Below are 21,652 nucleotides of genomic sequence, written 5' to 3'. Positions count from 1 at the left end.
GAATGCTGTTTCTATTGGTTTTAAGTCACAGAAAGAAGCCAACAATTTTTTGGATTATAAGGGTCTTCTTCTGAGAGACTGGATAGCGTATATTCTTAATTATAGAATTTATCGTACAGGAATAATTAGAGATATATCACAGGAATTATCTAACGAAGAAATACTGGAAGGATTGGAATGGCCAAGTGGTATTGTTTGCAGACCTAAAATAATAGACATTGAGAGACTGAAATATCTAGATAGAAAAGACAATAACACACTTCGTGCATCCTCAGCAGTAAAAATAACTTTCGAATCAGATTTGCTGCTTCCTGAAAGCTTATACGTTGTTAAAGTAAAACATAGAGTTTATCCTTTTATTAACAAGATCAGGGCATGATCCTGGATGAAGGATTAAGATGGAAGAGCCATATCTTATCTTTGAAAGCCAAATCTACGTAAATATCTTGAAATGGATCGCGGGTCCATCGTGGGGAGTTAATCTATACCATTGTCTTAGTTTTGTGAATGTGACGATTGGTGCACAGTTAGAATGGGGTAGTATGTGGTATATGAATGGAGCAAACTCACATGTGAAAATAATTGAAAAAATTCTTAGTTACTCATTTAAAGTTGCCACTGGTCTTCCTAAATCAACTCCAAACAGGGTGTGTTGGAACTTTTGTTTCCAGAAAAGCCTTATTAGGCGAATAAGTATGAAAACAGATAAATGTCTGGGCAAATCGATTCAACTCAAAAATAACATTATAGTCAACAAAATTAAAAACTATTATATGATAACTCAATCTAAAAGAATAGCCAATAGGAATATACCCTTTATTGTTAAGAGATGGCCTTCCATCAGACCCTATGAAAAATTTCTCTTTAAATGGGAAGTTCATCCTGTTTATTCTTACCCGCTTTTAGTTTTCACAGGATAGGATTGAAGTGGATGGAGAATCTGGCCTTTTGGCAACCCGATGTGTCAATCCTAACGCATTCTGTAATTTAATCAATTTTAGAAAGGAGACGGAGAATGAAGTCGCAATGTTTATTGACGGATCTAGGATGGCGCTGGAGAATAATGGTTTTCTTGTTGGATGTTCGGTATTTTCTGTCACACACTGATATTTCATATAAATATAAACTAAATCCTTTCTCCAGTTCCTTTGCTGCTGAGACTGTTGCAATATTTAAGGTAATTGAGATTGCCACGATGAATGATTGGTGGTTTGTCAATGTGTGCACTGACTCAAGAAGTAACTTGGACATTTTAGAATCATCCTGCGAAACCTATAGGCATACTTGTAAAAAACTTGATCCCCGGGTGGAAAGAATTAGAGTCTTAATTAATGAAATTAAAGCTCAGGGCAAGTCGGTTAAATTCACGTGGTGCATAAGAATATCTTGGGAAACGAAATTGCAGATAGAACAGCGAAGGATGGAGCTTTGATGGGTGAAGCTATTAAAAATAATGTAGCATTTTTGGAAATGATCTTCTCGTTGAGGGAAAGTTACGCTGAAATGGATAAAGAATATCTAAATAAAATTAATATTGGAACTGGTAACTATTTCTATTACATGAATTTATTACATGAATAACTTTGCAGAGTTAAAAATAGAAAAAGTATTTAAATTTGGACTTCCGAGTAAACAGGCCTGTATTCCAGAATCATTGTGGGATACTCTTATATTAATGCAATCAAATATAAATTTGACCTGGTTGAACGGAATGCGAGTGCGGTCATTCGTACCAGGATGTTAATCATGTTTTTTTGGGAATGCTCGAAATTTATAAATGCGAGAGAAACTTTATATAATAAGCTGTACAACTATAAATGTATTGCGCCTTTTACAATCGAATATCTATTAAGTATTCTCGACAAAAAGATTGCTAAAGCCATCATTGCTTTTGTTATAGAAAGTAATATTCAGATATAATTATTTTAATTTTTTTAGTGATATAGTCTTGTTGAGTGTTTTTGCCAAGGGACCTTCCTTGTAGGTTGTTGCGAACATGCTCCGGTGTAGCCGGCTGGATCACAAAGGATAATTGGAACGGATTAAAGGCACAGTCTCCACCCACGACTTTTGCCTATCAGAAACATTAACAAATGGTACTTTGTCTCGTATGAGACAGAAATCCAACTGAGTGGTAAAGAAGAAGAAGAAGAAGACATTCTGACGACTCTGGTACATCACTACTGCAACTTCTCAGGTTCACCATGCAGTGTGCTGCGCGCCGCGTGCCAATGGCTCACGGGTAGGATTGGGTCATTTAACCATTTTAGAAGTTTTCTACATTTTCACGTAGACAACTGTAAAATACGTATGAAAACGTATAATAGGAAACGTATTATACACCTTAACCAACCGCGTTGCTCAATTCAGCGGCCCAGAGCAACGCAATTGGTTGAAACTTTATGGTTATAGAAAGACAAAAGGAAATGATATTATAACCTCTAAAAATCAAGTTTATATTTGTATTACATTTATATTACAATTCAGCCTTTATAAAAATGTTACATTAACTAACATTTGTATCTGGCAGGAACATACCGAACTTGTAGTTGTAGCCCTTATTTGTGGTCCCTTAACCTACTTTTGGCACTGTACCGTATAATTTTTTTGCAATAATTGCAATGTACCAAAAGTTTCTGGTTTGCATAATACTTTACAAAATCTCCTTCCTCCCCAAATTTATGGCACGGCTTGCCTCCACGATTCATATTTTACAACTAATGAAATTTGTTTTACTTCTTTTTATTATTGATGCAGTAGCCAAAACATCTGGTTCTTAAGGAAAAACGGCATGTTGATTGGCTATCGCGTCACTTCTTGCCTTTGTGCCGGAGCCATATTAGTATACGTATAATACATGGTTAAAATCACATCGTATTATACTAGCTTTAATACATTGAGGAAACCTCGTATAATACATCGAGTATAATACTTGCCCCATGGTGGAAGGAAAGGTGTGCTCATACTGAAGACGCGTTTTCGTATCGTTCTGCGCATTGTACCAGCGGCCTCCATTTTTTAATTTTTAAGTTTTTTATTCCTACACTGTTGCACTAGTGTAATAAGTTAGAATGAGAAAAAATATATTTGTCTTATTCTAACTTATTGCACCAGTGCAACAGTGCAAGAATAAAAAACAAACCTCTTGTGTTTATATCAGAGAGCACTTAACCTTAATTTCGGACGTTTAGGTTTGTACTCTGATACGTCATTTAACTTAGCCACTAAAAAATGGCGGCCAATGGAACAAAATTTCATTGACTGTTCAGAAATATGCGTAATAGCACATCTTACTTTCTTTCCACCATGACTTGCCCAATCCTGCTCACGGGCAGTGCTTTCAGTCTCGAATCTTACAGCAGCGAGTGATCGACACTTGACTATCTGCTGTCTCCTTTCCTCGAAGGAGACATTTCGAGAGAAAAGGAGACAGCAGATAGTCGAGCGCCATCGAGCAAGCTGTTCGCTATCCCCTCCATTTACAACATGCTGCTGTAAAAAGATTCGAGATTAGAAGCACTGCTCACGGCATCCTCATCACCACCGGTAAAAGATTATTACCGGTCCAATACAATCCACCAGCGTGAGTGATCAAAAACCTTTCTCATCATTACAGACTCATTACTGTACTCAGTGAAAAACAACGCGTGTAGTAATTATCAACCAGTATCTGTAATAAAATATAGACCACGACTCGGACATCACACTAAGTCCACGTGACACAAATCTCGTGTATTTTCTTATTTTCCATTTATTCCACGGCATCCTCTCATCCTGCTTTCCATCCTCAGGGTTACCAGAGAACTCAACGCAGAGTCGCGAACAATATTTGAAAAAAAGGCAGATAAATCATATAAAATTTATTAAAATATTTTTAAAATATTACACCAGTAATAACAGATAGTGAAGCAGAAACTGATAGATGGTAAAACAAAACCAAAGCCACATTAATTGCATTCTTGTATATACATTTATTGATATCATTAACATAGTCTTGGAAATATGAAAAATATAATATTATCTATCTATCACTATAATCCCATTGGTTGATTTTAATCATTTAATTATTTAATCATCAAGCCCATTTAAGCGCTTTTTTTATACTATGAAAAAGTAATAATAAATAAATTTTGTATAAATTTTGTATCTGTTCTTATAATTGACGTATTTGCTTCATATCGTCATTTTTGTAGAGAAGACAAATTTTTTGTCTTTTTATTTATGGTATTTTCTTTCAAAAAGTACGTATGCACACACACTTGGCACTTTAACTTTTTAAAAAAGTAATTTTGTTTTACATATTTTATAGTGTTAAATAGACCCGAGAAGTGCACGTTTTACCATAACTTTTCCGCGTGATTGACAGTATATATTTTTCGAATATATATTTTTAATTTATGCCTACTTTGTAAAAGAAATATATGTTGTTAATGCAAAAAAGCCTCAATATTAATAATATTCGTACCCTTTTCATACTTTTTATACTTCCAAAAGCTTGTATATTTGATAACCCTTCTTTTAAACACTTGCAACGAGAGGCTGCTGCCTGTAAGAGGTGCATGGAGTGAATACGTCCAAAATAGCATTTAATGAATATATGGAAGAAATTAAGTTTTTACACATGTATTAGCTATGAACTGCAATTGGAGCCATTGGCCAGGCGCAAGGGGCTCGGTCGCTTCATGATGTCGGCTTTAGAATCCATGGCGCAACAAAATCAGATGCTGAAGGTCGTTTTGACTGTTTTCAAGCATAATCCGATGGCAATACAATTTTTCTACGCTCTTGGGTATATATTTACTAAACTATAATAAATAGTGTTAAACTACTGGTAAAGGAGGAAATTTAAGTATTGATTTTAAATAAAATAAGATTACAATCAAGAATAAGAAAATTGTGATGTAATGTAAGCGCTTTGTTATTCATATAAAAAATGTCTAAAGTATGCAAATATTTAACGTTATAATTAAAAACATGAAACCTCTGCCGAAATTTTGTTCTTTTGTAATATAATATTTTATTTTATAATATGTATTTAAATATTCCTGTAAAGGTCTAAGACATGTATTAACTATTCAAACATTTATAATTAAAAAATACCTTTTTTACAATTTTATTATTCTTGTTGATATCTTATCATCTAGGATTACTCCTTAATTTTTTGTCTCATGTTACTGAACAAATGAGGTCTGATTGCGCACATTAACGATTATATATGACACTATTTCCCAATACAGTCCCAATTGAACATGGACCTAATTGAATACAATCCTAATCAGACACGAACCCAATCGAACAATTACTCAGGGTTGGGAATATTACTTTGTAAAAGTAACTAATTATAGTTACAATTTTTTCATTGAAAAAGTAAAAAGTTATAGTTACTAAAAAAAATGAGTCGTTACTTTTTAGTTACTTTTTTCTTAAATAATTGTACATTATTTAAATATAAGAAATAAGAATCTTACATTTTATGCTTTACTAACTGTTGTATATTATTATGTGCTTAATTATTTTACACTATACATATATACACTAATAAGAACTTTATAAAGGTGAAAGATTAAATTATATGTGTTGTTATCAGAATTTAATGAAATATAACACTACATTAGTTATCATATATTGATTTATATATTTTCTTTGGTACAAAGTTTTACTAAAACTTTTTATTAATTTTTAATAGAATTTGATATTCATATTATATATCTTCATTAAGATCATCGATTTGTAGCGTCATTGTAGAGCCATCGATGCTAAACATACGTTTCACAGTTGCAGAACTCGAAATACCTGTTTATATTTAATAAAAAGTTTCTTAATTATAAGGTAGTCACTTAGCATATTAATATTGTGGTTATTCAATTTTAAAAATCAGTATAATTCATCTTGTGTAGACTCGACTTTTTCCGGTTGTTAATTAAAAATTTTAACGCATGTTCCAAAAAACCGCAAGTAACTATTAAAATAACTATCAAAATAGTTATTACAAAAAATGTAACTAAAACCAACAACACACGATAGTTGTTTTTGTACTAGATTGCTTGTTGGATGGAAATACTCTGTTCTGATTGATGCATTTTTGAAGATGGATGAAAATGCACCAGTCAGAACAGAGTATTTTCATCTAGTAAGCAATCTTGTATGAAAACAATCATTGTGTGCCGCTGGCTTAAGTTAAATTACAGTCAAGGTCCATCGATGGACAGATGGCGCTAAGTAAGGTCTTTGCCATAGACCTACTAGAATAGACTGCTTATGAGGTGGAAAAACGGTGGTGAGGGTATCAGTCACTGAGAAAAGGATAACTGTCGTTAATATGGGTTGCTATCTTTTTCTAGTGGACGTAACTTCGTAGCAGCGAGGAAAGTCCTTTTCATATTCTACTTTGCATACGCAGCAATTCAACACCATTATTTCAATTGTTTAAATAAAATTATTTATACGTTAGACTCACTAACCCCAAAATATCCGTTTTGATTATCCGATCTTACATGAAGCTCACATCGACACGCATACTATGACAACACGCTCGCGTTCTGACATTGTTATTGGTCGCTATGCTTCCCCTATTCTGCATTAAAAAGAGATAGAACCTTATCTTAACGACAGTTATCCTTTTCTCAGTGACGGATATCTCCACTACCTTTATAAGCAGTCTATTCTAGTAAGTCTATAATCTTCACATGGTTAGCCATTTTTAATCCATTGAGTTGTATTAATGCGCGTCGTAACACGGGTCATATATGTAGTTGTTATCATTGACCGGAATTATTATTTTACTTTTTTAGACTTTATGGCTGATTTTTCCGACGATATTGTAATGCTTCATATCTATTGTTTTATTAATGTTAGGACAGTACTTAATTTAACTCTCAATCCTTACCGTGTTTTTCGCACCCTCTATCCCTCCTTATAGGTCGTTTTCATCTTCACTCTTATAACTATATAAATAATGGTTTTAAAAATTTGAAAAAAATCATGTATACTCTTTAAACATTTCTCTTTTAAGAAACTACCATTATGTTAAAAAAAATTTTTTTTTTTTTTTCAAAACTTACTATCGTTATATATATTTTTTTAACTTTTTTATCGATTTTTCTCATTGTTTATTAAAAAATACATATTAAATTTAGGAGAAGAGGATAACATAATGGTAGTTTTTTAAAGAGAAATGTTTAAAGAGTATACATGATTTTTTTCAGATTTTTAAAACCATTATTATATATAAATCAGTTTCTGGAAAGAAAAAAGTTCCTCTTTACGAAAAAAATGTCTGCTCAACGTAGAATGAAAACAGATATCCAATTTCAGCGCATAAAAATTTGTATTTTTTGAGGATGATGAATAGTGTTGTAAAATAGGGAAACATCAATAAATCTAAGATTATTTTTTCTGCTTAAAGTTTTAACAAATTATTATTTAATACACAGTAAAAATACAAAATTATGTTATAAAAATAGAAAAAAGAGAAAAGAGCAGTCGTTTAAAAGTAGTCACGACAATTTAAACGATGATCATCGCAAACGGGTTTGTTGCATCAAGCACAACATTGATTGGTTTTTTTATTATTTTTATGCATAAACAATAAAAACATCTTTTTTTTTAAAATTTATTAGTTAATGTCCAATCTTCCCAATATTTGCCGAATGTTAAATTTTATTGGTCTGCTTAAAGTATTTTGGATTTCTAACCTGCATTGTACATGTTCAACTTAAAATGTATACATAATTATGTTCTAAAATGCATGTACGTGTCTGAAAATACTTAAATTACAAAAAAAATTTTCGAAAAAGTCATTTTTATTTACGTAATCCCTCTCTATGGGTCGAAAACGTCCTATTTAAATTTTACCTGGCTGACGTTTGGAGTAAAACAAATGGACCGGGCTGGCCTTTTGCACTAAAAACCCTTCCCCTCCAAAGTTTTTTTTAATACAACTTTGATGACGCTAGCATCACGGTTGTATGAGAAATTAAGAATAGCAGTTTTAAGCAGGACGAAAACGACCCATAGGGAGAGATTGAGGGTTAATATTATATAACTTGTAATACAGACTGATGAGGACTCCGTAGAGTCGAAACGTTTCTTTATAATGCGTATTAGATTTCCTTATATGATTTGTTTACTTTTTTATATCAATCAATAAATCATTTTTACTAAGAATATTGTATTAGCTCGATATATTGACCTGTTTCTTCATATAATTTGTTGTTAAGTAAGATATGTGTGCACTTTTTTCGGCTTAACATTAGAATTATTAAAGTCACTTTTTAATTTTTCAATTTACAATGCTATTTTTATTTAAAGAAAGGAGATTAATATGTATTGTATTTTTAATTACATCGTAATTAAAAGATACGACAATGTCTTGCACCTAATGTAGATAGACGCAAGATCCTTTTCGGACGAGTTAAGTTTTTTTTTACACATAAATAAATATATAATTATACATATATAATGTATAATTTATATATGATTAAATGTAATATATAATTTAAAAAATTATATAAGTTTCTAATCGGTTTTTAAATACAGTTATATGAGCAAACGGAAAGGTATAAGAGCGAGGAAAGGGTAACGCGACAATGTTTATAGGAGAATGAGCGAGAAAATAATGAGAGCGAGCGAGATGAGAATAACAGCATGGAAAGAAGACTCGAAGCTCGAACGGCACGGGCTCGAGCCAGCTCGAACTTTTTTTAAGTTTATGGTTACGACGTGCACTAACAGACTTACTAAAATGCTTATGAAGATAGTAAAGATATCCCACTGGGAAAAGGATAACTGTCGTTAATATGAGGGTTCTATCTCTTTTTAATGCAGATTAGTGGGGAAACATAGCAACCAATAACGGTGTCAGAGCGTGAGCGGGTTGTCATAGTATGTGTGTTGTTGATGTGAGCTTCATGTTGAAATCGGATGATCAAAACGGATATTTTGGGGTTAGTGAATCTAACGTGTAAATAATTTTATTTAAACAATTGAAATAATGGTGTTGAGTGCTGCGTATGCAAAGTAGAACATGAAAAGGACCTTCCTCGCTACGAAGTTACGCTCACTAGAAAAAGATAGCAATCCATATTAACGACAGTTGTTCTTTTCTCAGTGACGGATACCCTCACTACCGTTTTTCCACCTCATAAGCAGTCTATTCTAGTAAGTCTATGGCAAAGACTAGAGACCCTGAAAGAGGAGACTGGCATAAGTTCTAGTTGGATAGAAAATGGCGGACGTAACTAACCTGAAAAGTGAAGTGTCCAAATAGTCAAAAATGTCAGAATACGCTGAGTAAGCTGAGGGCACACTAAATACCCTTCAAAAAATAAATTAATGAAGAAAAAAGAATTATCTGCTAACTATAAAAATAAAGGTATAAGAATGAAGTCAATTTTATAATTCTAGTTACATAATAAATAATCTAATATATAATAAATAATTTAATATCCTTAAGAGCACAGTTGACAGGAAGTCGACTAAATGTCAACTTCTAAATAGTCGCTTCTAGAAGTTGACAGAAAGTCAACTAAATGTCGACTTTTAAATAGTCGACTTCTAGAAGTTGAGGAAAATCACGACTAGGGCTGCGATTGGGAAGCGCATATATCTTGTGTGTTATCAGTGCTATTGCTCAATCTGCGTCATTCATTAGACGTAAGATTTCATGCTTGGACCGACAAGAAAAAGAGGATCGGCGTAGTTACTAATGCATCGGAAAACGAAACATTTGCCAAATTATTTATTGAGTTATCATAAATCGCAGATGACTTAGGAATAAGAATATCACCACTATAATGATTTGTTTAAAACAGGAGATTCAGAATCACGATAATAAAGCAGCAAATTACATCTATTTCTTTGATGTTTTGGGAATTATCCCGAAAACTTTTCCTTATATTTGACAGAACGAGTTAAGCGAGGTCTACAATACACAGAGTAAGCATGGAGTAAGAAGTAAGACTGGGCGTAAAAGGGTTAATCCCACAGACTTCTATAATATACTAGACTGCTAGGCTCGTTATATATTCTCCATTTAGTGTGTACCCGAAAAGTATGTACAAATAGGAGCTCATAGGCGGCAGACTGAATTACCGATTGGAATGTGGCTAATATTTTATAGTCCTACGACTATGGATTACTAGAGGAGTGAGTGAGATGTATGATACAATATATATATTATGTGATTATGAGAGCGTTCTCCTTGGACGCTTATGCGTACTTATGCGTTAAACGTATCATTCTTTTGCTCTTGTAATATAAAAGAAAAAGATAAAATGACAATAATTAAGGTATGTGATAAAAGGCTGCCTAAATACATATAAGAAAGCGGTATACATTTCTTTTCGTTTAAGTATTAAAACTAAAGGACAAATGATATAACCTCATTTTAAAAGCATTTTTGTATAAAATAACCTAATATTAATGATATTTATTAGTATTATTAAGTATCATTCTTTTTATATATATATATATATATATTAAACATTTTAAAAATGTCAACAAATTACTCGTAGCAACTATATGTGACATTTATTGGCATATATATATGTACATATACATTCCACTTGACAAACAATGTACATACATAGCAGATGACACATTCCGATCGGTCATTCAGTCATGTACAACATGTACATTATATACTGGTACGCCTAAGGAATCAAAATTAGCAGTCTAGTATATTATAGAAGTCTGTGGTTAATCCAGTGTAAGAAAGCTGGCGTAAGGGCGTAAACGAAATTAATTATTTTCATTTCGTCTTACTTCTACTCCTGCTTTTTTTAACGCTCGGTCAATCACAGCGCAGAAGGAAATTACCTTACTCTTACTTCTTACTCCAAGTTTACTCCAGTTATTGTAGACCAGGCCTTAAACATCTACTCCCAGCAAACACCAAGTTACGTGTAATGTACCTGGGCCCCGATTCTTGAATTCATTTGCAAGAGAAACGTATTCGCAAATTCTGTTCTTACAGAAAAGTTGAAAATTTATTGGCTATCGTATGGCTTTCAACCAATAAACTTGCAACTTTTCTGTTAGAGCGGGTATTTGCGCATACGTTTTCTTGCAAATGAATTCAAGAATCTAGCCCCTGTTAGTTGTAATTTCTCACTCAACAATGTAATTGTAATATAACACGTGTGTTATATTGCAATTATATTATTGAGTGGGAAATTACAACTAACAAGCACGTTACATGTAACTTTGTGTTTGCTGGGCTCATAACCTTAAAAATATACTTCCATCCATAATTTCCGCGTTTTCGATCTGGGGCCCGATTCTTGAAGTCATTCGCAAGAGAAATGTATACGCAAATTCTGATCTTACAGAAAAGTTGGAAATTTATTGGCTATCGTATGGCTATTAACCAATAAACTTGCAACTTTTCTGTTAGAGCGAGTACTTGCGTATACGTTTCTCTTGCGAATGACTTCAAGAATCGGGCCCCTGAAGCCCTATTCTGTACCGGCTACTGACAACTATCGGCGTCGTTGTGCAGGCTTTTTGCCATATAAAATATCTGTGCAACGACACCGATAGTTGTCGGTAGGCAGTACAGACTAGATCCCCTACATAGAAAGTGACTGAAATCTGACGTTTAAAGTTGACGGAAAGTCAACTTTTGGTTATGACGGGATCGAATTTTAGTTGACGTTTTTTGGGCCATTCGCTGACTATAAGTCGACTTAAGGTCGACTTTCGTCCTTAAAAAAGTTGACTTCAGGCCAAGTCAAGTTTCGATGAAGTCGACTTAAAGTCGACTTTTTGCTCTTAGGGATCTTATAGAAAATAACAGGCTGTTGTATTTTGGGTTGTAACAACAAAAGTGAAGAAGGATATGTCATAAAACACTTTCCAATAAATCCACTGATAAAAAAAGTATGGTTGGAAACTAAAATTCGTTTTATTAAATTTAAAATTAAAACGAGTTGTCGTTTAAAACGATTAAAAAAACCTGTTTTTATCAGCAAAATTATGGCTATGCATTCAATGATAAAATAATATTTTATTTTATTAATAAGTACATAGCCATAGTCTTACTATTATATACCGTTATGTATATTTACTTTACCATAAGTGCGTATATATTTAAGTACAAAACTAATTTTGTTTGCATATATATATATATATATGTTTATTTTTATATATATTTTTTTTGTTTTTATATATATGTTTACCAATTTATATTTTATTTTTTATGTTTGTTTACTTATGGCCAGTTTATTTATATTTATAATGTTTATTCAATATTGTGATTAAGTAAAACTGTGATGTTAAACTGTAATTTGCTTTTATTTCTTAAATTTCTATTCAAATTTTCCGTGTTTTCATTTATCATTGATTGGCTCCGCCATTCCGTATTAAGCCAATCAAAAGTTGGTCCACTTGTGCCAGTCTCCCCTTTCAGGTTCTCTAGGCGGAGACCTTGCTTAGCGCCATCTGTACATTGACATACTTTAGTGCTGACAACACAAGAGTTTCGCCGCTGCATACAGATGGAGAAAAGTAACGAAGTTATAGTTATCAAAAAAAAAGTAACTGTAAAGGCCATCACACAACGCCAGGCAACAGGCAATAGGAATAGGAAATAAAGAAAGAGAGAAAGAAAGATCTTTTCTCTCTTTCATTATTTCTGTTCCTATTGCCTGTTGCCTGGCATTGTGTGATGGCCCTAATTGTAATTTCGTTATAAGCATAGATCTTATATACATAGGTGAAAAGAGAAAACTTGTTTATGCTTTAATCCTTTAGTTAACACATGCGTAAAATGACGTATTCAAAATGGCAGACAACTTAACATCTGCATACATCATATGGCCACAATTCACCTAACCTAGTGTATAATTTTATAACAACAAAATGGGCTGGAGATGCAATGTATGAAAAGTTTACTGTGTAAGGTATAGCCTAAATATGTTAGGTTATACCTTACACTACGAGATTGAACAAGCGCACACGCGAGTGCGTCTGCGCTTTGTTACGTGCCGAAACACGATAAAAATTCTCTTTAAAAAATATTTCTAACTAATCACCCTGTACAAACTGTCATAAAACCATCCTGATACATCACCTCAGATCCTTACTTATTGATAACCTCTTCTATCTACGGCCTTTTTAAACTTAATATTTGTTTGTTTCCTCGTCCTGTAAACATCTTTGCATCCCACCCAAACTATTCTTTATGACATATGGTCTGTTCTTTCTAGCTGCACTGTTGCACTGGTGCAATAAGTTAAAGTAAGACAAGTATATTTTTTCTCATTCTAACTTATTGCACCAGTGCAACAGTGCAGCTAGAAAGAACAGACCAATAGATATCAATTCTCAAGTTCTTTCTATTATAAGAAATCAACCAATAGATATTTTCGTTTTGGGAACACTTCCTATGATTGGACGATGCTTACGTATTCCGACTTTAATATAAGGATCTCTCTCGCGATGATTAGAGTCAGTCTCTGTATTAGTTACTAGCCACTAGTAGTTAGACGAAAGTCTGTAAAACGTTGGAATCAGTAGGTCTGTTTTTTATTCCTGCACTGCTGCACTGGTGCAATAAGTTAGAATAAGACAAATATATTTTTTCTTATTCTAACTTATTGCACTAGTGCAGCAGTGTAGGAATAAAATACAAACCTAGAGTCTTCTCTCTGGTTGGAATAAAATACTTTGAAAAACTAGTGCAATTCATTCTCTCACATTACATGCATCTCACACGTAACAACTTACGCGGCGCTGCTGCCGGAAGTGAGGGCAGAAAAAGTAAGAAAAAGGTGATGTAAGAGCACTGTACACATGTGTGTGAAAAGACAAAATAATAAAGGACGCTTCTGAGGAACGACGGACCACCGGTTTTTCCGTTCTTCCCTGCGAGTGAGATCCGGAAGAAGATTCCACCACTTACCTACGTTTCATCCTGATCTTGAGGACGGGTCACGGTTAACCTGTCGGAACGGCCTCCCTCTTACAGTTGGGAAAAAGATTATATTTTTATATTTTATATTTTACTTGAGTATTTATACGCTTCATTATGCATTACATTGTGCCTAAATATATACTGGGTTTAACTTTATTGCATGCGTAGTCTCTTGTGAAGGAAAGAAGATAAGCTATCTCAACTCGGCGCTATGTTTCTATTCAGAAGGTGCATCCATGTATATAAGATATATATAGTTACAAGTAACTCTGTTACTTCCCAATCCTGCAAATAATGTTTCAATCTGTCGTGTCCAATTATTAATGTGCGCAATCGGAACAGTTAGTAACACAATTTACGCAAATAATTTAATATTTTAATATGTATTATTTAAATATTTATATTAACAAGTAACACCAGCCTTGAGACCTTAAATATTTACCTAAATTCGGAAGTTTTTTCCGTGCAAATGAACAGTTTTATTGAAAAACAAATATAAATATATTATTATAAACATTAAATTATTTGAAAAAATTTTTTATTTATTACTCCTTAAAACGATATTGGAGGCAGATGTATTTTACTGATAAAACGCAATTTTTATAAAATGACTACGTCTTATTGGTTTTACAGATTTGGAAAATCTCCAGAATAAAAGTATGTGCATTATTACCAGTTTAGATTACGGAATTTACATCGAAAACAAGAAAAATTTTATAATTCACAGCATTTTTACTCTTCAAGAATGGCATGTGGAGTTATCACATCATAACAATATTTGCTTGATATAAAAGATCTTTAATTTGTACTCATGAAATTCAAGACAGAAACAATGTAGAGTTCTTAAAAACTTTCATTACTTAATTACTTAAGACGAAATTGCTCTACAAAAATGTAGGTTACTTATGCATGAAAAGTCGATAAATAGAGCAACAAAAAATTTTTTTGTTCTCGGTATAAAATTTAAATTTACAGACTGATATTAATATGATATACTTTAATTGTGGAAAAGTATTTCTAAATCTATGAAAGAAAACTACGAAATCTTGTCAATAATGTACACTAATTCATTTGGCCTCGGATTCAGCGATCTAAAAAACTTCACGTACTGATTTTCATAAAAATTAACAAAAAATTGAATTATTGGACATATTAAATTGGCCATTTTTAATTTTGAAATTCTGACTTTTTATAATCAGTGACGCGAAAAATTCCTGGTACAAAGTTTCACAAAAACCGATCTAATACAAAAATTCATGACAAAGAGTTATATATAAATGTGATATAACAAACAACATTGCCACATTTTCATTAATATGATATATTTAAAGAAATTTGTATAATTTGTATTTTTACATAAGTATATCTAGAAGCGCTCACTGAGCGGCTAAATAAAATTTGAAAATGATTGGTTGGATCCAAAAGTAAGAATTAATCATTTTCGATTGCTGTTTAGTTATTAATTAAGTAAACATTTACACTTCTGAATGCACTTAATGATATGATAAAATTTTATTTTTTTTTATTCCAAAATGTATCTTGAACTCCCATTTTTTCTTACGGATACTATTTTTATCCTCATATTTTGTGTGATTAAATTATTTGTAGACTCAGTTACTATTTTATTATATAACAGGAGAAAATTTTTTTGAAAAAAATCAATTTTTTAATTTTATATTCTTTAAGTAAAGTTTTCATTACTTACTCTTTAAATTACTCAAGTTTTGTCGAGAGATTATTTGATGATTTGATGACATTATAAATAAAAAAAATGGCACACAAGTCAACAAAATTGAAACACTTAATCTAGTGTTCATTATTGGATGTTTTTGAATAAGAAAGTTTATAAATACATAAGTCATTATCATGTATCTGGCTCTGTTCATAATTATATTTATATTATATTGCTGAGACTTATTTGTTTTAACTTGTACATAGTGACATAATTTTCAAAATGCAGTTCAGGTAAGTTAGTTCATCACTGAACATTGAACAATTTATATTGTTGTCATTGCAATTTTGACAATTTTTCAAAAGTAACGTGATGGAAATCAAAATTAGATCACAACTATAAATATTCATTGACTAGAAAGACAAGCTCGTTTAACGTTACAGACGATAAAGGAGGCGAAAGCAACGATAATACTGAAATAATTTAAAAAACAATAATTAAAAAAAACATTACCTAATTATCTTACACATAATTTTAGTTGGAAATGATAAAATTACAAAATATGCTTTATATATATACATATATATATATTCATATATATATAACTAATATTTATAATACAATATTCCCTAAAATAGTACAATAAATAATATATACAAAAAAGATTATTCTTTTAAATAATAAAAATAAACTTTATTAATTAAAATCAAAAGTAATTACAAGTTTTTTTCCTCAATTTTCCGTTAATGTATTATGAATTATAAAACGTATAAACGAGGCAAATTAGAATTATACGATTATTTATATCTTTGTATCTTAATTTACTTTTGTTGTTCTAGTTTGATTACATTTGAAATGTGCATTTAACACAATATATGAATAGCATATTAAAGAAATCTTAAAGAATATTTTTAAAAAATATTTCAAACACTTTGAATTAAAAAAAATTTTTAACACATTAAATCTTTTTAAAATTAAAAAAATATCATGAAATTGCTTTTTTTTTATTTTAAAATATACTTTAATTGTGAAAAAAGAATTGAAACATCTACCCCCCCCCCTCTCTCTCTCTCTCTCTCTCTCTCTCTCTCTCTCTCTCTCTCTCAAGTCAATTCAAAGATATCTTCTAATAAAAATATGACGATAATTTTCTTCAGCAAATTCCTTTAAACAAGATCTTCAATCAAAGTGATAATGATCCCATTTAATACTGTTTCAGATATAAATTAGACAGTTCGAATCCACCAGCCTCGGCGCACTTGGATTACATAATCTTGAGTAAACAAAATTTATGCGGATAATGAAAAGTAACGCATGTTCTTCATATTATACATCTCTTTCGGTTAGGATTGCGTCTTATGGAATAAGATTGGTAGTATTTGATGCGGGCACAAGTTCACAACGGGCGACTTTAAAGATGGTCCAACGTTGTGAAACGTAAGGGGCGCCTTACTTATAGTCCAATCCTCCATATCATTAAGCACTTTTGTCAAATCTACTTCGCCTGACTTCGAAACATTAAAACGTCGCGAGAGAGAATTGTTGAAGCAAACGTCCAAGGCCGATTGGTACAACACCATGCCAACACCTTTGCCGGCGCCTTCAGGAATGGGAAACACCCGGAGACTAACAATGCTTAAGTCTACTGGAAGATCATGTCTAAGCGGCGCAAAGTGAGCATTCAAGTTGAACGGCAAAGAATTGTGGGGATGCAGCACCATAATTGGATGCAACAACTCTTCCGAGACTAAGTGACCACTTAAAGACAATAATCCTGCCGGATGGTTCGTCGATACCGTGGAAGGGCAATTTGTTTCCTTCTTCTCCAGGATTAACATGAACATATGATTTGTCAACAGATTGTCCATTACACCTTGTCCTAATCCTCGATTGTCATCTTGAAGTAATCTTCTATCTTGCATAATCTGTTAATAAAAAATAATATGTATGTATATACACACGAACCAACACGCACGCGCAGAGATGTTTTCAAAATAAAAATATGTAATAAAAATTAAATATTATACACATTTTTTAAAACAAGTTGTTAATAATTTTTATTAAATAAGAAAGCGTTTCAATAAAATAGCTTTTTTTTAATCAAAGGAATTCACATATCCCAGTAAGCAAGAAACATTGATCAACGTTTTTGAAACATTAATTTTAGACAAATTTCTTAACATCATAATTTAATGTTTCATAAATATTTTTAAAATGTTACTGAATAATATTACTGTCTTAATATTTTAAAAACATGAATTACATTCATGTTTTAAATGTTATTAAACATAACATAATTTGGTAATTATTTAGATTAAGGGACACCGCGCCAATGACCTTGACGTTGACATGGAACGTTACATGGAACTTGGTGTTTGGTGGAATATGAATATAATTAAATGTACGAGCAAAATATAAAAATTTAATATTATGTAACATAAAATTCGTATTATAAACATATGAAAAATATTTTTAATTGTCTATAAAATTATTAAATATTTAAATTTTATGTATTAAATAATTAATATTTGAAGAATATTTATAAAATTATGGGTAATTATTTAGATTAAGGGACACCGCGTCGATGACCTTGACCTTGACATATGTTGTCAAGGACATGACTCTGAGTAACTTTTCCTTATAACTTAATCGGCGGTCATTGTTCGTTAAAAAGTTATTAACAAAAAAAGTTTAAAAATATGGTAATTATTTAGATTAAAGGACACCGCGCTGATGATCTTGACCTTGACATATGTTGTCAAGGACATGACCCTGAGTAACTTTTCTTTATAACTTAATCGGCGGTCATTGTTCGTTAAAGAGTTATTAACAAAAGAAGTTTGAAAAATATTTGTGTAAAATAGAATTACATACATACATACATACACACACACACACACACACACACGGAGAGGTGCAAAAAGAACGCGTGGGCGGGTCCTATTCGTGCGTGCGTGTGCGCGTGTGCATGCGCGCGCGTGTGTGTTCTATATAAATATTTTTCAAACTTCTTTTGTTAATAACTCTTTAACGAACAATGACCGCCAATTAAGTTATAAGGAAAAGTTACTCAGGGTCATGTCCTTGACAACATATGTCAAGGTCAAGGTCATCAGCGCGGTGTCCTTTAATCTAATAAATAATTACCATATTTTTAAACTTTTTTGTTAATAACTTTTTAACGAACAATGACCGCCGATTAAGTTATAAGGAAAAGTTATTCAGAGTCATGTCCTTGACAACATATGTCAAGGTCAAGGTCATCGGCGCGGTGTCCCTTAATCTAAATAATTACCTATAATTTTATAAATATTCTTCAAATATTTATTATTTAATACATAAAATTTAAACATTTAATAATTTTACAGACAAATTAAAATATTTTTCATATGTTTATAATACGAATTATATGTTACATAATATTATTAAATTTTTATATTTTGCTCGTACATTTAATTATATTCATATCCCACCAAACATTAAGTTCCATGTAACGCACCTGTTAGTTGTAATTTCCCACTCAACAATGTAATTTAATGTTATATTACAACAATGTTATATTTAACACGTATTATATTGCAATTATATTATTGTAGGATCAGAGATGGAAGACGAGATTTACTGAGTAATAGAAACTTTATTTGTAACCGTAATCATCGACCGTTCGCGGGAGACTCTTCTTTTCTACTGCCGCTTTTTTCCCCTCTTTGCTCTAAAACCCGTTTCTTCCGCTGGTCCTCAGTGTTGCCAACCGCGCCAAATCTTCCGTTCCCACATTATTGAGTGGGAAATTACAACTAACAAGCACGTTACATGTAACTTTGTGTTTGCTGGGATGTTATACGCATATATTACCGTCTACTAATCATGCGTTTGTCAAATGCTCTGTATTGCAATGTTTATATAATTAATAATGTTACATTAATTTTATTATTGATTTAATGTTATAATAACATTCTGGTGGAAACAATTTCTATAAAGATGTAAAAATATTTATCAAAAGTAAAAATTTATAGAAGTTTTTAATGTTTTATATAATTTTTTAAAATAATTTTAAAAAATAACCACAAATTACAATTCTATTGAATAAAAAATTTATTGCAAATAGCATTTTTTAAATATATAATTTTATAAAAAGTAGTACAAAAAATAAAGCTTAAAAATTCTAAAGATTTGAAATTTTATTAGTTAAAATATTTACTTGCTCAAATAATACTAAAATTATTTAGAAATAATTGTATTTAAAGTACTGAAATTATATTAATTAATTTATTGTTTGATATAGAAATTTTCAAAAAAATCACTTAAGTTATCATTTTCTATTAATATTTTATAATTACATAATTTGGTTTTATAGAAGAACAGCAAAAACATATATTTTTATTAAGTTATTTTGCGTGTTATTTTACATGTATAAAAGTCAGTAAAAAAACTGTAAATTTATATTTATTTATACAAATATTATTTAACTGCACGTTTTATCTTTCTGACATTTATTAAACTGATGTATAACAAATATGATGTTCATAAGCATCAGGTTCATGGATTATCACAAAATGTTAGGTAGCGTACAGTCTTTGAAGTAAAGCAACGGGTGTTCACAGTTGGATGGGTGACCGCTTTCCTGATCGCAGAAGTTAAGCAATGCCAAATGCGACTATGGTGGGGTAACCGTGTTTGTTGAGAAACGTAAATTTAATTTTTTTCTTACATTATAATTATGTTATTTCAACATTTTTATAATATTGTTTTAACATTTTCACAATGTTAGAAAAATATAAATGCAATATTATTTATAATGGCATTGCAAATGTTATTTCAACATTACCAAAACTTTCAAATTGAAGGCAAAGTTTATTCATAATGACATAATGATTATACAACATTAAAAACTACATACTTGGAAACGTTACTATGTTAGTGGGTAACGTTATAATAACGTTGCAACAATGTTTTTGTGCTTACTAGGACGTCATTATGAACACCTGACGCTCATGAATACGCATATTTATTATAGATCAAGTTAATAGATGTCAGAAAAATAAAACATGCAGTTAAATTATATTGTTATAAATAAATATATATTTTCATTTTTTTTACTGATTTTTATATATGTGAAATAACATGTGAAATTAATTAATAAAAATATCCGTTTTTACTCTGTTCTTATATAAAGCTAGAATTACGTAATTATAGAATATTAACAGAAAATAGTAACTTAAGTAATTATTTTTTTGAAAATTTCTACAAAAAAATATTTATATCAAACAATAAATAAATCAATATAATTTCAGTACGTTAAATACAATTTTTTATATATAATTTTAGTATTATATAAATAAATAAATATTTTAACTTTTAAATTTTGTACCATTTTTTATAAAATTGTATATTTAAAAAAATGCTATTTGCAATAAATTTTTTATTTAATAGAATTGTAATTTGTAGTTATTTTTTTGAAAATTATTTAAAAAAATTTATATTTATATAAAACATTAAAAACTTCTATGAATTTTTACTATTGGTAAATATTTTTACATGTTTATAGAAATTGTTTTCTATAAACATATTATTATAACATTATAACATTAAATCAACCCAGGATGTTATTATAACATTAAATCAATAATAAAATTAATGTAACATTATTAATTATATAAATATTGCAACTCAAAACATATAACAAACGTATGATTAGTTGACGGTAATATATGCATATATAACAGATGGATATAATTAAATGTATGAGTAAAATAAAACAAGTAAAAAAATTTAATAATTTATATAATAACATATAATTCTTATTAGAAATACAATATTTTAATTTATGTCTGTAAAATTATTAAATGTTTATGTATTAAATAATTAATATTTTAAGAATATTTATAAAATTATGTTATAATGTTTAATAACATTTAAAACACGTAACTCATATTTTTAATATCAGGACAATATATTATTCAGTAATATTTTTAAAATATTTATCAAACGTTATGTCATAACGTTTAAAAACATTTAAGTAACATCTAATAAACGTTTTTAAAATATTTTAATAATATTAAGAC

At 30.6% G+C, this 21,652-nt stretch overlaps 2 protein-coding genes and 2 long non-coding RNA genes across 8 annotated transcripts in view; 2 read left to right on the top strand and 2 right to left on the bottom strand.

Moving 5' to 3' along the window:
* The window catches only part of LOC105837509 (N-alpha-acetyltransferase 40), a 58,589-nt gene extending 41,645 nt beyond the window's left edge, over nt 1-16,944 (top strand). Inside the window, exons 3-4 of the mRNA XM_036293561.1 lie at nt 4,631-4,789; nt 16,807-16,944. Of these exons, the coding sequence (XP_036149454.1) occupies nt 4,631-4,789; nt 16,807-16,888 (241 nt within the window). The 3' untranslated portion in view covers nt 16,889-16,944. The remainder of the gene's footprint in view (nt 1-4,630; nt 4,790-16,806) is intronic.
* On the bottom strand, nt 2,438-3,618 carry LOC118647849. Its single transcript, XR_004964985.1, has 2 exons — nt 3,143-3,618; nt 2,438-3,045 (listed from the first exon to the last, which is right to left on the bottom strand). It is a non-coding gene; the product is annotated as an uncharacterized LOC118647849 (long non-coding RNA).
* On the top strand, nt 11,390-16,396 carry LOC118647850. Its single transcript, XR_004964986.1, has 2 exons — nt 11,390-13,518; nt 13,616-16,396. It is a non-coding gene; the product is annotated as an uncharacterized LOC118647850 (long non-coding RNA).
* The window catches only part of LOC105836778 (alpha-mannosidase 2), a 129,113-nt gene continuing 124,108 nt past the window's right edge, over nt 16,648-21,652 (bottom strand). For 4 of the 5 annotated variants that reach the window (XM_012681054.3, XM_036293546.1, XM_036293548.1 and 1 more), the window contains one exon: nt 16,648-17,512. In XM_012681054.3, the coding sequence (XP_012536508.1) occupies nt 16,931-17,512 (582 nt within the window). In that variant the 3' untranslated portion in view covers nt 16,648-16,930. The remainder of the gene's footprint in view (nt 17,513-21,652) is intronic. The other variant, XM_036293554.1, reaches the window with a different exon arrangement.

This window comes from Monomorium pharaonis, chromosome 1 (assembly GCF_013373865.1).
Source record: "Monomorium pharaonis isolate MP-MQ-018 chromosome 1, ASM1337386v2, whole genome shotgun sequence".
Lineage (NCBI taxonomy): Eukaryota > Metazoa > Arthropoda > Insecta > Hymenoptera > Formicidae > Monomorium > Monomorium pharaonis.
The sequence above is the reverse complement of the archived record's forward strand: the minus strand, read 5'-3'. Positions and strand labels throughout refer to the sequence as shown.